Source organism: Carcharhinus amblyrhynchos, chromosome 1 (genome assembly GCF_965287045.1).
Source record: "Carcharhinus amblyrhynchos chromosome 1, sCarAmb.v2.hapA, whole genome shotgun sequence".
Classification (NCBI taxonomy): Eukaryota; Metazoa; Chordata; class Chondrichthyes; order Carcharhiniformes; family Carcharhinidae; genus Carcharhinus; species Carcharhinus amblyrhynchos.
The window spans coordinates 110,177,660-110,191,775 of NC_137324.1; the positions used below are offsets into that span (position 1 = coordinate 110,177,660).

Sequence of the window (14,116 nt, forward strand, 5' to 3'; positions counted from 1 at the left end):
TTTAAAGAAGGAAATCTGCCGTCCTTATCTGGTCTGATCTACATATGAGTCCAGGTCCACAGCAATGTGGTTGACTCTTAAATGCCCTCTGAAATGGCCTAGCTACTCAGTTCAAGGGCAACTAGGGATGGGCAATAGGGATGGACACCCATGTCCCATGAATAAATAAAAAAAAGTTGGTTGAAGATTTGCCATGATTTAACTAAATGGCAGATCCGATTTGTGGGCTTAATGATCTGCTGATTTTCCTATTTTCTTGGCTTCTTATAATCATAATTGTTACCAATAATGCTGTTTATGAAAAAAAAATCAAAAGCAGGATAGCAGTAAAATAAAAACTCCTGTCTAAAGTCTAGCCACTTAAACGTATTATTCAATGTACTGTACTTGCAAAAATCTCATGGCATCACATTTGACAATCAGTTTCTTGAACAGAAATAATTATAAGCTAAAATATCTGGACTTGAAAGCTACACATTTCTGACAACAATAGCTATATATAAATGGAATACATGCATTATTTTTATACTTGGTGTGTAAACCTGTAATAATTGATGGATTAAATGTGCTGAAAGCAGAGATTTTCTAGCTGATTGCACCAAGACGTCTATGTTAATCCAGGCATGCACTGTCCAGAGAGAACGGCATGCAGCTTGTATCTGGTCAGCAAAGAAAATGATTGATTGCTTGTGAAGACCAGTGGATGTTTGTTTCACAGAAAATTTACAGAATACTGCACAAGCAATTCGCTCAAGGGTTAAAAAAATCAAAAAGGGGGCCCTGAATCTTCATTGCCTCCCTGCCGCTGAACCATTAATGGAAGAAGTGGCAAGAACGCCCATTTCAGAGAAATTTGGGGCTCTAAACATTTCAGCTCACGTTGGAAGTGCAGAATGGTTTTATTTATGGGGGAATTGTCAATTTGCTTCTGTTTTCACTGCCAATTCTTAAGAAAATGTTGCTTATAAAAAAGCGCTGATTGTCTTTAATAATTTTCATTAGTTTTCTGTATTGTGGCAGCTGTAGTTACCTTGTTTGTTAGTTATCCTGCATTGCACGTTAATTATCCTTCATTCCATTTTGTTTTCAGTTGATAACTGGTCAGTGGGGTGCATCATGGGAGAAATGATCAGAGGCGCTGTGTTGTTCCCTGGCACTGATCGTATCCTTCCTAGCAACCTTTGACCTCTTTCCATAGATTTCTGACAGTATCAGCTGAACTTTCCACAAAAATGGGTACTTTAAAATGCAACTATGCTTGCCTCTGTTGTATTTTGGGAGAATCTGTGCTCTTGTTTCATATTACCTTAATAATGCATTTACTTTGGTAAATGAAAAATCACAATAATATTTATAGCTCAAATGAGTATTTATAAAATGTTAATTCTTTGATTATTTGAGAACTTTTCACTCAGGCATCATAATACGCTGTCATTCTTGTGACCGTTAGTCGGGATCTAACATGGTGCCTATTGGCATAAAGAACAACAAAATAGAGAGCGCCATTGTACAGACTCACTCACCTTACTTCAGTATTGTTCCAAATAATAAAACTAATTATGAGCAGGAAACTTGAGGATTATCAGTAAGGTAATTTAACAAACAGCAGCTAATATAGATTTAACTTTTTTCAGGAAATTATACCAAAATGGACCATGGAAAGCTTTAAGTCTATGGTAACATATTGAAGTTGGGGTCATATTAGACAGCAATACAAAATAAGTGTTACTAATTGGCCACCACTTTACACCCTGTTTGATTTTCATTTGTATTGATTACAAAACTGCTTGGCGTAAAACAGGCTGCTGGTTGGACTTTTGCACGCTTTGCCGAAGGCAAATTTCAACCCTTCGATGCCTAAAAAATGCTTTTGACAAAGTCCCTGGAAAGAATTTAAAGAAGTGAGGATTTAAAGTAAATCATGCAAATTATTATTTTTTAATTAGCTGAACGGTGGAAAATAACATGTCATTGATCTTAATTTTGTAAGGCCCTTTAGTTCCTCCCCCCAGTTTAGGAGTAGTGGGGACAGCCTGCTGATGATCCTGACCACTGCCTCGCAGTGATTTAATTCTGGGAGTAGTGTTAATTGCTTTAAAGTGAGTCTTCTGCCCCTAACTCAGGTGGAAGCACCACCCTAGAGAGCTGTCAGCAACTATGTAGTCCCAGTAACAACAGACAGACATGGTGCCCACTGCTGGGACAACAGAAAGTACCTCCATATTGAGGAGCTCAGGTAAGTCTAGCATGGGATCCCAGTAATGGGTAGGGGCTTTGTTCAAGAGGCCAGGCTGGAGGATTATGAATGGGGATAACCTGGTGGGGGAGAGCCTCTGAGGACCCAAGAGACCTGTATAGGTGCCTTTGTCCAATAACAGCCCATGCAGCGAAAGCTGCTGTGTTTTCCATAATGTGTGGGCCTTCCCCACTAAGGATAAAATCCTGGTGACCTCAATAGGCCCAGTGCAAGCAAGCCACCCGAAACCTATCCAACACCGTCCCCATATAAAATTTCAGACTGACTAGGGCCAATAGGCAGCGGGCAAGCTGCCCATGGATTTTTTTTTTTAACTCCCACCTCCCTGCTTTCCAACCTGCCAGCCCAGGAATGTAAAATTCAGTCCATTGTCACAAGAGTTGTATTAGAGTAGGGAAAAAACAGAAGCTCATTGCAAAGCTTTGTTACTTATTTCAAACTGCCATAGGACAGTGGAAATACTGCTCAGACATTACAAAAGGAGTTGGACAAAATATTTAAATGAGCAGAACAATAGTCAGTGAGCTTTAATGCAAGCAAGTATAAAATAAAGCACATCAGGAAGGGTATTGAAATAGAAACATAGAAAAACTACAGCACAATACAGGTCCTTCGGCCCACAAAGTTGTGCCGAACATGTCCCCACCTTGGAGATTACTAGGCTTACCTATAACCCTCTATCTTACTAAGTTCCATGGACTTATCTAAAAGTCTCTTAAAAGACTTCATAATTAAATAATAACTATTTATAGTTATTATTAATAGTTAAAGACTTAATCAAGTTAGTAGATATGGCATTCAACAGTAATCAACACTGCAAAAATAGAATTCTCAACTATTATGGCTAAAACAACAGAGTCCAAATCAAAGGTAATCAGGGTCAAACTGTTTGGCATTCTGATCAGACCACACTTCTAGGTACAAAGTCCGGATGTGCTCAGATGTTCAAACATTAAGGCGATGCAGCAAGGATGTATAAAGCTGATCTTTAGTAACAGAGGTCAAAACTTAAAGAGACACTGATAAAAATTTGGCATTTCTAGCTTGAAATGCAATAACTAAATGGTGGTCTTATAGAGACATATCAGACAGTAAATGCTACAGAAAATGTATATTAAAATAATTGTCAAACTAATAGCGAGAGCAGGACAAGAGTCACAAGTTTAAACTACTTAAAGGCAAATTTAGAACTGATATCAGAATATTCATATGAAACGATATGCCCAATTTTTATCAGTGTCTCTAAGTTTTGACCTCTGTTATTAAAGATCAGCTTTATACATCCTTGCTGCATCGCCTTGATGTTTGAACATCTGAGCACAACCAGACTTTGTAATTAGAAGTGTGGTCTGATCAGAATGCCAAACAGTTTGACCCTGATTACCTTTGATTTGGACTCTGTTGTTTTAGCCACAATAGTTGAGAATTCTATTTTGTTTATCTTCTGCTGTGTGGCTGTAACTTACCGGGTCAAAAAAATTGTGATTTAAATGGGTTACATTATTATACAAAGAGACCTATCCATTTTAGACTATCAAAGCATTTATACTAAATCTAATACACCACCATAACAAATAATTTAAACTTACTCTGATTTGTATAATTATTGTCCTCTTTCAAAGAGTCATCCACAACTTTTCATCAGCAGAAACAAAACTGTCACAAAAATATCCTGAACATGTCTAAAAGGGTTAAATTATCATAAAATCACTACTGTGCAGAAGGAGTCCATTCGGCCCATCGAGCCTGCACTGACAACAATCCCACCCAGGTGCTATCCACATAACCCCATACATTTACCCTGCTAGTCCCCCGACACTAAGTGGCAGTTTAGCATATCTAACCTGCACATCTTTGGACTGTGGGAGGAAATTAGAGCACCCGGAGGAAACCCACACAGACACAGGGAAAATATGCAAACTCCACACAGATAGTGATCTGAGGCCAGAATTGAATCTGGGGCTCCTACGGTGTGAGGTAGCAGCGCTAATCACCGTGCCACCCCCACATTGCAGAGACTAAGCTTGTATGCCTTTGAGTTTAGGAGGTTTATGGGTGATCTAAGATAGCTGTTTAAGATGGTGAAAGCATCTGATGGAGTGGATATAGGGAAACAATTTTATTGGTGTGAGGGTCAAAGATTACAATTAGAGGCACACTGTTCAGAGGTGATATCTAGAAGCTCTTCCTTACACAAAGATTAGAGGGAATTTCAAACACTTTCCCCAACAAACTGTTAAGTCTAAACTGAAATTTTCAAAATGGAAATGAATTGATTTTTGTTATCCACTGATTATTGAGGGTTTGAGAACTAAGGTGATAGAACAAACCAAAGCAGGTAGAACAAACATACAGATCGGCTATAATTTGATGGAATGGAGAGTCTGGAAAAGTGAATGGCCTTACTCCAGTTGCTATTTTCTGAACAAATAGATAGCTCTTGAGATTTTCTTTTTAAACACTAGATATCAGAGAACATGCAGATTCCAGAACTTCTACTACAGATGCAGCTCAGAAAAAGCTCATGTTCATTCTTATCAGGATACAGATGGAGGTGGATTTCAGTGCTTTGAATTCTGTTCACATAACGGAATGATTTATCAAAACTTAGATGCTGGAATAAATACAATGCAAGGTAATTGTTTTCTCAATCCAATTTACTGATTCCTCCTGTGTCAGCATTCTGTCAGCTATCTGTACTCATTTTTCAATGCACTTGTGATGATATGTATCAAAATACAATAGTGTGTCTGATTTGAGGCTTTGGAATTCAGTTATCAAGTATTTGCTGCCTATCTATTCAGATTGACATGGACTGTTTCTTTGCTCCGTCGTTATGTTACATTTTTGAGCTTCATCTAACTTATTCTTGGCTCTGATCATAATTCAAACAAATGCCACAGACAAAACCTGACAGGGTTTTTTTATTGTTCTTAGACATGCAAGTGTTCGTTTTCATTTGAATGAAGCAAGTCATCGATATTTGCAGGTTTTCACTATCATTTATTTTGGGTGTTTTCTCATCGATCCAGTCATAGCCAGAGAACCACCGTCAATGGCTTCTCTCATCACTATCACACCAATAACTCTGGTGTCGCCCAAGAATCTACCCTTGGGCCCCTTCTTGTTTCTCATCTATATGCTGCCCATTGACAATATCATCTGAAAACACAATATCAGATTCCATAGATATATTGGTGACACCCAGCTCAATCTACTTTACTACCACCACCTTTCTCAATTCCTACAGTCACTGTTTGATACCTAGTCTGAGCAGAAATAATCTTTTAATCAAATATTGGGAACACTGAAACAATTATCAGCGGATCCTGCAGTCAACTCTGTTCCCTAGCCATTGATTCCATAGCCATCTGAGGTAAAATTATAGAAACCTACAGTGCAGGAGGAGGTCATTCGGCCCGTTAAATCTGCAAGGACCACAATCCCATCCATGCCCTATCCAGTAACTCCATGCATTTACCCAGCTAGTCCCCCTGACACTAAGGGACAGTTTAGCATGGTCAGTCCACATAACCTGCATGTCTTTTGGATTGTGAGAGGAAATCGAAGCATCTGGAAGAAACCCACGCAGACATGTGGAGAATATGCAAACTCCATACAGTCAGTGATTCAAGCTGACAATCGAACCCGGGTCCCTGGCGCTATAAGGCAGCAGTGCTAGCCACTGTGCCAAAGCACACTGTTTACATATCGTTACCAGGATATGCTTTTGACCTCATATCGTTTTCATCACCAAGACTATGAATTTTCACCTCCACGTATTGCCTGTCTGTGCCTCTGCCTTAGCCCATCTGCTACTAAAATCTTCGTCTGGCATTTTGTTATCTCCATGTGTGATTATTCGACTACCATTTTGGTCAGCTTTATCTTACATCCTCTGTGAACTTAATTTCATCCAAGATTCTGATGTCTCTGTTTTGTCTCACATCAGGTCCTACTCACCCATCACCCTGTGATCTCTTGTCTACATTGGTTTTTAAATCAGCAACACCTCAAATTTAAAATATGTTCAAGTCCTTCCATGTCCTCATATCTCTATATGCCTATGAGTACTCAAGGTTTTCCAATTCTGAACACTTGTGCATCCCATTTCCTCACCCCTAATTCACAGCTGTGCCTTCAGCTGTTTATGCCCAAAACTTCAATATTTTTTCCCCTGATTCTCTCCACTCATGACCTCGTTCCTCCATCAAGCCACCCATTAGAACTTACCAAGTTCTTGGTCACCTGCTTCGATCTCCTGGTGAGCATTAACACTTCTCTGAAGCATTTTGGGATGTTTTATTGCCTTAATGAAAGTTATTCTTGTTGCATTCAATGCAAATTTCACAGAAGTCATTGCAGAAAACATAAAGAGAAAATGCTGGAAAATCTCAGCTGATCTGGCAGCATCTGTGTTTTGTGTCTTTATGACTTCTTCAGAGTTAGAGACAGCAAAATGTGATGGATGTTATGCTCTTTAAAGAGGTGTAGAGAAAAATGGAAGGTCAAGGATGAGTGGAAAAATAAAAATTGGTGGACAAAGATGTCGTGGGCACACAACAGAGGGTGCATAAATGATGATGTTAATGACTAAAGTAGGGGCTAATAGTGGCACAAAGATAAGATCGCAGAATGTGTTAATAGCATAACAAGGGTGAGCACTTTGTGAAAGCAAAAATTAAGAATAAGTGACAGATGGCTCAGTGGAGGAGGGGGATGATTGGACAAAAGAAATTGTATTAAAAGTGGGGGTTCTATATGCAGCAGGGAATTCATGGTCTGAAAATCTTGAGCTCGATGTTAAGTCCAGAATTCTGTAAAGTGCCTAATTGGAAGATGAGGTGCTACTCCTTCAGTTTGTGTTGGGTTTCGTTGGAAAATTGCAGTAGGCCAAGTATGGACATGTGGGTAGAGAGTAAGATGGTGAGTTGAAATGGCAAGCGAGAAGAAGGTTGGGGTCATGGTTGTGGTATTTTGCTTTCACATCATTGCGAAAAATACTGGAATTGCATGACCAATCATTTGGCACCTGACAAGATTTATTTATGTCATTTTGTAGACTTGCATAACCTCATCACGCTTTGAAGTTTCCATAAACCCTAGAATTTTGTGGCACTTCAAGAAAAATCTCTGCAGCAAGCAAATGTCATTTGATGTCATTGCAATCACGGTGTACTTTATTTCAATGCTGGATTGAAATGGTTTGAATTTGGGGCTGCAGTTACAAAAGGTTGTGCAGTTTACACTGTGTAAAATGCTGGGTTTAGCCCTCCTTGGTTTCAAAATGCAGTATTACACAGTTGTACAGAATTAGCTGCCAATTAACACTGGTTATTTAATCTAGGCAGAAGTAAATGAACAAAATAGCTAGACATACAATGAACAGTGCAACAGTTAAATGCTGCATTTGAAACTCAATGGCCGAATGAAGCAATTTACACAGCCTATTAAAAATATATCTGATGTAGCAATACTTGGTATACTGCATGAATCTCAACTGACAGGGAAAACACTAATCGCCATTAATTTAGTTTTAATTGATCCTCCATTTTGCACTTTATCTAGTAAATTGGATTTGGAGATTCTACAAAACTAGTTGGATATAAATGAGCCTAGGAATTTTGCACCTTGCTTGTTATACTCACGACTGCATAGTAAAGAGTTTCTAGGCTGCATTACAATTAGGATCAGAAGGTGGATGTCAGTTGCTATCATGTAATAGAATCTCACACACAACCGAGCCCATTAACAAACATGGAATCACACACACCAAACTCATCGACAGGTGTGGAATCACTCACACCAAACTCATTGAAGGATGTGGAATCACCCACACCAAACTCATCAACGGATGTGGAATCACCCACACCAAACTCATCGACAGACGTGGAATCACACACTCACACCAAACTCATCAACAGATGTGGATTCACCCGCACCAAACTCATCGAAGGACGTGGATTCACCCGCACCAAACTCATCGAAGGACGTGGATTCACCCGCACCAAACTCATCGAAGGATTTGGACTCACTCGCACCAAACTCATCGACAAATGTGGAATCACTCACACCGAGCTCATCGACGGATGTGGAATCACGCACACACTTGTACTCAATGCTACATCTAATGAAGACGAACATGCCTTATGCCTTATTTATCACCTTGGCCCACTGTGTTGCTACTTTTAGAGAACTGTGGACCTGCAAATCCAAATCCCTCTGTATGTTAATATTTCTAAGGGTACTGCCATTTACAGCTTACATTTTATAATGTTCTCATCTTTGGTTCAAAGCAGATCTTGGAGTATAAATCAGTAAAAAGTTCATTGCAAGTCAATCAGGTCATAACAAAACCATTGGGCTTTCTTTCCAAAGGAATAAAACTGCATCTAGAGAAGTTATGCCAAATATCAGTCAAGCCATGTCAGTGTGTGCAGTGTGGTCACCATGTTATAAAATGGATGTCGAGACACTGAGGAAAGGGAAAATAAGACTTCCTAAGGTGATATCAGAACTGCAAGTCTACACTCATTGGGAAAGAATGAACAGGTGAAATCTTTTATCATTTGAAAAGAGGAATCTGAGGAATGACTTCATGGAGGCTTTCAGATTTTGCAAGGTTTTAGCAGACTTAACACAATGGGAATATTTCCACTTCCAGGAAAGAGCAAACTAAAGGCTATTAGTGTAAAACTGACACTCAAATTTAAAAAGAGAATTGAGGAAAACTTCTTTACTCAGAATGTAATGAAAATGTAGAGCAGAGGGGGCAAAATTGTATACTGCTTCCAATGGGTGGGGGCAGGGGGAGGGGGTGTTCTGAGGCTGAGAGTAGGGGAGCCTGCCTGTCCCAATCCAGATGCAACTTCATGTTCCAGGGCCTTGTGGGGAGGGTAGGGAGCGGGGGTGCGATGGGGAATCTCACCTTTTCACCTGTTTTGTTCTTAAGTGGCTACATAAGGCTGTTATCCTATCCAATCCCAATTTTTAGGCTGGCAGAGTATGTGTGGGGAGGGTGGGAAATGGATATGTCCACCTGTCCCCATGTCGGGTGGAAAGGGGAGGAGGGCGTCTCACACTGAATTTCCACCCGTGTCCCCCCATCCCTCAGAGTTTGAATGCCATATCCCTCCCCGGGATATTGGCATTCCAGGTGCCCCTCCTTGCATGGCCTACCCTGATGCTATTTTTCACCCCTGCTCTCGACCCACCAGGATGCCCCCGACTTCCCAAAACCAATCCCCTCCCCACCCCTCAAACTTGTGCTAAAAATGTCTACATCTTGTGGAAACCAATTTGAATTGAGAGAGAGTTAGTACTTTTGGCTGAGGAAGTTGCTGAAAGTAAAAGGAATCCATGCATACTCGTTCAATTCTAATGGGAAATCATGGGAGGTTCTAACATGATATTAAAATGTGACGTCTGCACTTAAAAGAACCTGGCAGTCAACAAGCAAAGCCATGATTTTCTGAAAAGATGCAAATAAAAATTGGCCTTTGAGGGATGAATTTATATTGGAATGTGGCAGAAATATGAAATGTCATCAAACAGGTGAAACACCTTCTGACTGTTTTCATCCAAAGTGCCATTTTGAGATTTACCTAAATGTGAGAAACACCTCTATTGAGATAGGTAACTTTATTGCCAAGATCTACACTACATCTCAGTCTACAATTCAGATGCTGGAAATCTGAAATAAAAATAGGAAATGGTTGATCAACTCAGCAGGTCTGGCAGCAACTGTGGAGAGAGGAACAGAGTTAATGTTTCGAGTCCATGTAACTCTTCTTCGGCGAAGAATATATAGTAGGACAGTGGTACTTAGGCCACCAATCTGTTCTTGGTCATGTTAAGCACCGTGAGCATTTTATATGGGGATCCATGTACACAGATCACTAAAATGTGAGGAACAAATAATAACAGAAAAAGCTAATTAAATTCTAAGGTGAGATGACATGAATTAGGTCTGTACACCCTGACATTTGGGAGGCTAAGAGCTGGGTAATTTGATGGAAATTTTCAGGAGTTTGAAAGGAAATGATAGAGCATCCAAATCAGAACCAGGTCATTCAGGAGAAAAAGTTAGGCAACACTTCTTCACACAAGGAATAAGACCGTGGAACTCTCTGCCACAGAAAGCAGTAGATGCTGACTTAATTGTTGGTTCAGATTTTGCTGAGTGCAGTACTCACTATTCATCTCGAGAGAAATTGCACACTAACAAGCTGCAAGGCGCAGAATTCTTCTGAAGTCAATTTGAATTCTGTGACCTCGACATGCAGTTTTCCTGACAAGATGAGCAACTGAAAGACTGATCAGCAAATCAGATTGAAGCATCCTCACAGGAACGAGGGGCTGGGTGAACTGTTCTGATCTTACCGAGTACATTAAACAGCTGTTGAAGCCTCCTCAAAGATCAATCAAGACTACAATTACGCTGATGGACAAACATCAGTCAATGCCATTGCTGCATCTATTATCCATTCTCCACATATTAAGTGCCCAGCTATTGTTACAATCACTTCCTTACTGTACATCAATGCGTGTCAGTTCGCCCGACCACAAACATCTATTAATACGCCTTTGTAATATTACAATAGGCAGAAAGATATGACACAGTGCATATACAACCAGCATTAAGCATATCTGTTACATGAATTCCAAATAAAAGCACCCAGAACCTCCATTTTGATACCTGCATCCATCATTTTTAAGGGCAATCCTTTTGATCTGATTGGTTACAAATTCTATGCCTGCTGAAATGATGCAGTCAGCACCTTGAACCAAAGAGACAAAAGCTCACATTCAATAATGACTTTAATAAGTATAATTGAAATAATGAACACCCTCATGATGTACAACATCATTGTTGAAAGGGCACTATATTCATGATTTTTGTTCTGCAAACCTTTATTCCTGTCTTTGTAATATGTCCAATGTTATACAAAGGAGGTACGTTTCTACATTTTAATATGATTTAAGTTACTGCTTGCTGAAAAAACAGTCATATAAAAATATATCCAAGTATACAAAGGAGTTTGTCAAACGCATTTTTCACAAAGCGAATGATATTCTGTTCAATTCCAATGGCAGTTTCAGTCATCAATTTAGACCTTGTGAAATTGGATTGCTTTCTTCTATTCGAGGATCAGATTTGTGTATTTCAATAATGTTGTCAAGTATTGTGGGAGATTTTAGTAGATTGTTTTAGACCTTCACTTCAAAAATTAACTTCATGCAAAGGTTGATTTTCTTGCGATATACATACCAGCTCACTCTATCAAATGGCTTAATGTATAAACCTAGGGGCTGAGTTCAATTCTCAGCAGGTGTGAGAAATGGATGATTCTGGCTTGGCCACCAACATGCACATCCTGCTCAATTTTCTTTCCATTGAAGCTAAAGAAAATCAAAATTGGAAGTGTATGAAGGGCAGCTGATCCGCTAATGTCAGTTTCATGTCCTCTCCCCACATTACATTGAAAGTTGAATTGCACCTCCTTCATAGAATTTTTTGGCATTGAAAACTATCACAGGAGAACAAGCTTCCTTATATGTTATGCATTAAATATTAGGTGGCCGTCGCAAGGACTAAATTCTATTTTTATGTTTATATCCCTTCTTGGTCTCACCCCTCCCTGTTGGTGCAACCTCCTTCAGCTCTGCTATCCCATCCCCGATCTCTCTGCTCTAATCTGGCCCATGTTTATCCTCACCTTACCTTCCTTTCACTTATCATTGGCCATCTAATCAGTTCTCATCCTCTGGGAAAGCCCTCCCTCAATCCCTCATCCCCTGGTTCTTCACCTTTAACCAAGCTTTTGATCAGGCCTGCTCATATCTCCTTTTGTTTCTGCTTTGATTTATTTACGAATGCACCTCCTTGAGATGTTTTTCTGCTTTAAAGTTGTTACATAGATACATGTTGCTTTTGTTGTAATATACCTGAGAAGACCAAGGTGTGTGTACCTTGATTGTAAAGATGAATTGACGAGAGTACATGAAAATAGCTCTCATGTTGACACATAATTGAATTGGGAGACATCTCATAACTGGGTTTGTTTCCCACGATGTAGCTGCCAGGGATACTGAAGATATTTAATCTTTTCTTTGAAAGAAGACATTTGCAGTATAATGGATTCAAAAGTGCAAACATCTGAGGTGCAGGCAGGCCCAGGTTTTGCTCATGTATTGACCTCTGTCCTAATATTCATCACAAGTGATGACAAAACGCATTGTAAATCCATTTTAACAGCAAGAAAAATCTTTTCCAGAAAAAAGTCCCATAAAACACACACAAAAAAATTTAAAACACTGGATGTTCTAATTCTTAACTGTGAGAATGTTTGCCCCACTATTCTAATTGCAGCAAAGGATAAGAGGATTCAGTGTTCAAAGCTCATCTTTTGGAGTGTGGGGCAAGTTGAGAGTATAATGCTCAGGGGTCTACAATGTAACCTGTGGACGCTGACTAGACGCATATCCCAAAAAGGAGAAGACATTGCAAAATCATCAGGGTTAATATATAATACTTTACAAAAATGTAATATATATTACATATAATATACAATATAATATATTACAAAATATATAACATATTACAAAATGTGTTGCAAATTATTACAAGATATTTCCTTTTCCTATTAATTTTTGTGTATTTTTTTAAATTACAATAGCTAGTAAACCTTCATGAAACCAGAGGGAATAATTCTTTGGCCAATCTGCATGACTTTAAGGGTGTATACATATATCTAAAAAGGAATTGACTGTAGAGATACCTCTAGAACTAAATATGACAAGAATGTTGTTATTACAGTGTACTTTAATACATTAAAAGCTTAAGCTTGATTTATCTTTGTTCATCTCCTTCATCTTTAAATGTAGCTCATCTTCCAGTAACAGTGGCAGATTTTCCTAAACTTCTTCAATTCAGATATTGATCAATGGAATAAGGTTATTGAGCATTTGGGGACACCTTCCCCAGAGTTCATGAAGAAATTGCAACCCACTGTTCGTAACTACGTGGAGAATAGGCCCAAGTATACAGGACACTCTTTCCTCAAGCTCTTCCCAAACTGTCTCTTTCCAGCAGACTCAGAACACAATAAATTAAAAGGTAAGGCACAGGAGTAAGTACTAGTCTTCAGTTGTTTATCAGAACAATTTGGTGGAAATGAACCAAAGAAATGCTTGAATGGAATCTCTAAACATCTGAATTGAAACTCAAAACCCCCAAACCTACATGTTTTAGAATTTGTTCTCATGAAAGTCAGTTTATTTATTAATGTCACATGTAGGCTTACATTAACACTGCAATGAAGTTACTGCGAAAATCCCCTGGTCGCCACACTCTGGTGCCTGTTTGGGTAATTGAGGGAGAATTTAGCATGCCCAATGCACCTAACCAGCATGTCTTTTGGACTGTGGGAGGGCACTACAGCACCTGGAGGAGACACAGAGAACATGTAAACTGCACACAGACCCAAGCCGGGAATCGAACCCGGGTCCCTGACGCTGTGTGGCAGCAGTGTTAACCACTAAACCACCGTGCTACCTAAACTAATTTTAAAGAACTATTCCTGACACCTCTTATCAAACACCACTTTTTATATTTTGTCAAACTTGTGTGGTAAATCCCCACAATCATACAATCGATGCATGTTTGATTTATAACTGTGCAGTAAAATGAAAACAACATGGGAAAGGCTAAAAATTTACTGCAGGGACACCAACAGCTTGTAGTTATATCAAAAATGCAAGAGATTGAGAATGTTTTTATGAAAGCTTTTCAATTTCCATGAGGATAACCTTGTTCTAAGTCAACCAGCAGTGTGGCCCAGCCCCATGGCAATCAGC

At 39.3% G+C, this 14,116-nt stretch overlaps 1 protein-coding gene across 7 annotated transcripts in view; it reads left to right on the top strand.

Moving 5' to 3' along the window:
• The window catches only part of mapk10 (mitogen-activated protein kinase 10), a 258,892-nt gene that overhangs the window by 218,217 nt on the left and 26,559 nt on the right, over nucleotides 1-14,116 (top strand). For 6 of the 7 annotated variants that reach the window (XM_080191025.1, XM_080191032.1, XM_080191042.1 and 3 more), the window contains one exon: nucleotides 13,194-13,376. In XM_080191025.1, the coding sequence (XP_080047151.1) occupies nucleotides 13,194-13,376 (183 nt within the window). Of the gene's footprint in view, nucleotides 1-1,090; nucleotides 1,163-13,193; nucleotides 13,377-14,116 lie in introns of all 7 variants that reach the window. The other variant, XM_080191070.1, reaches the window with a different exon arrangement.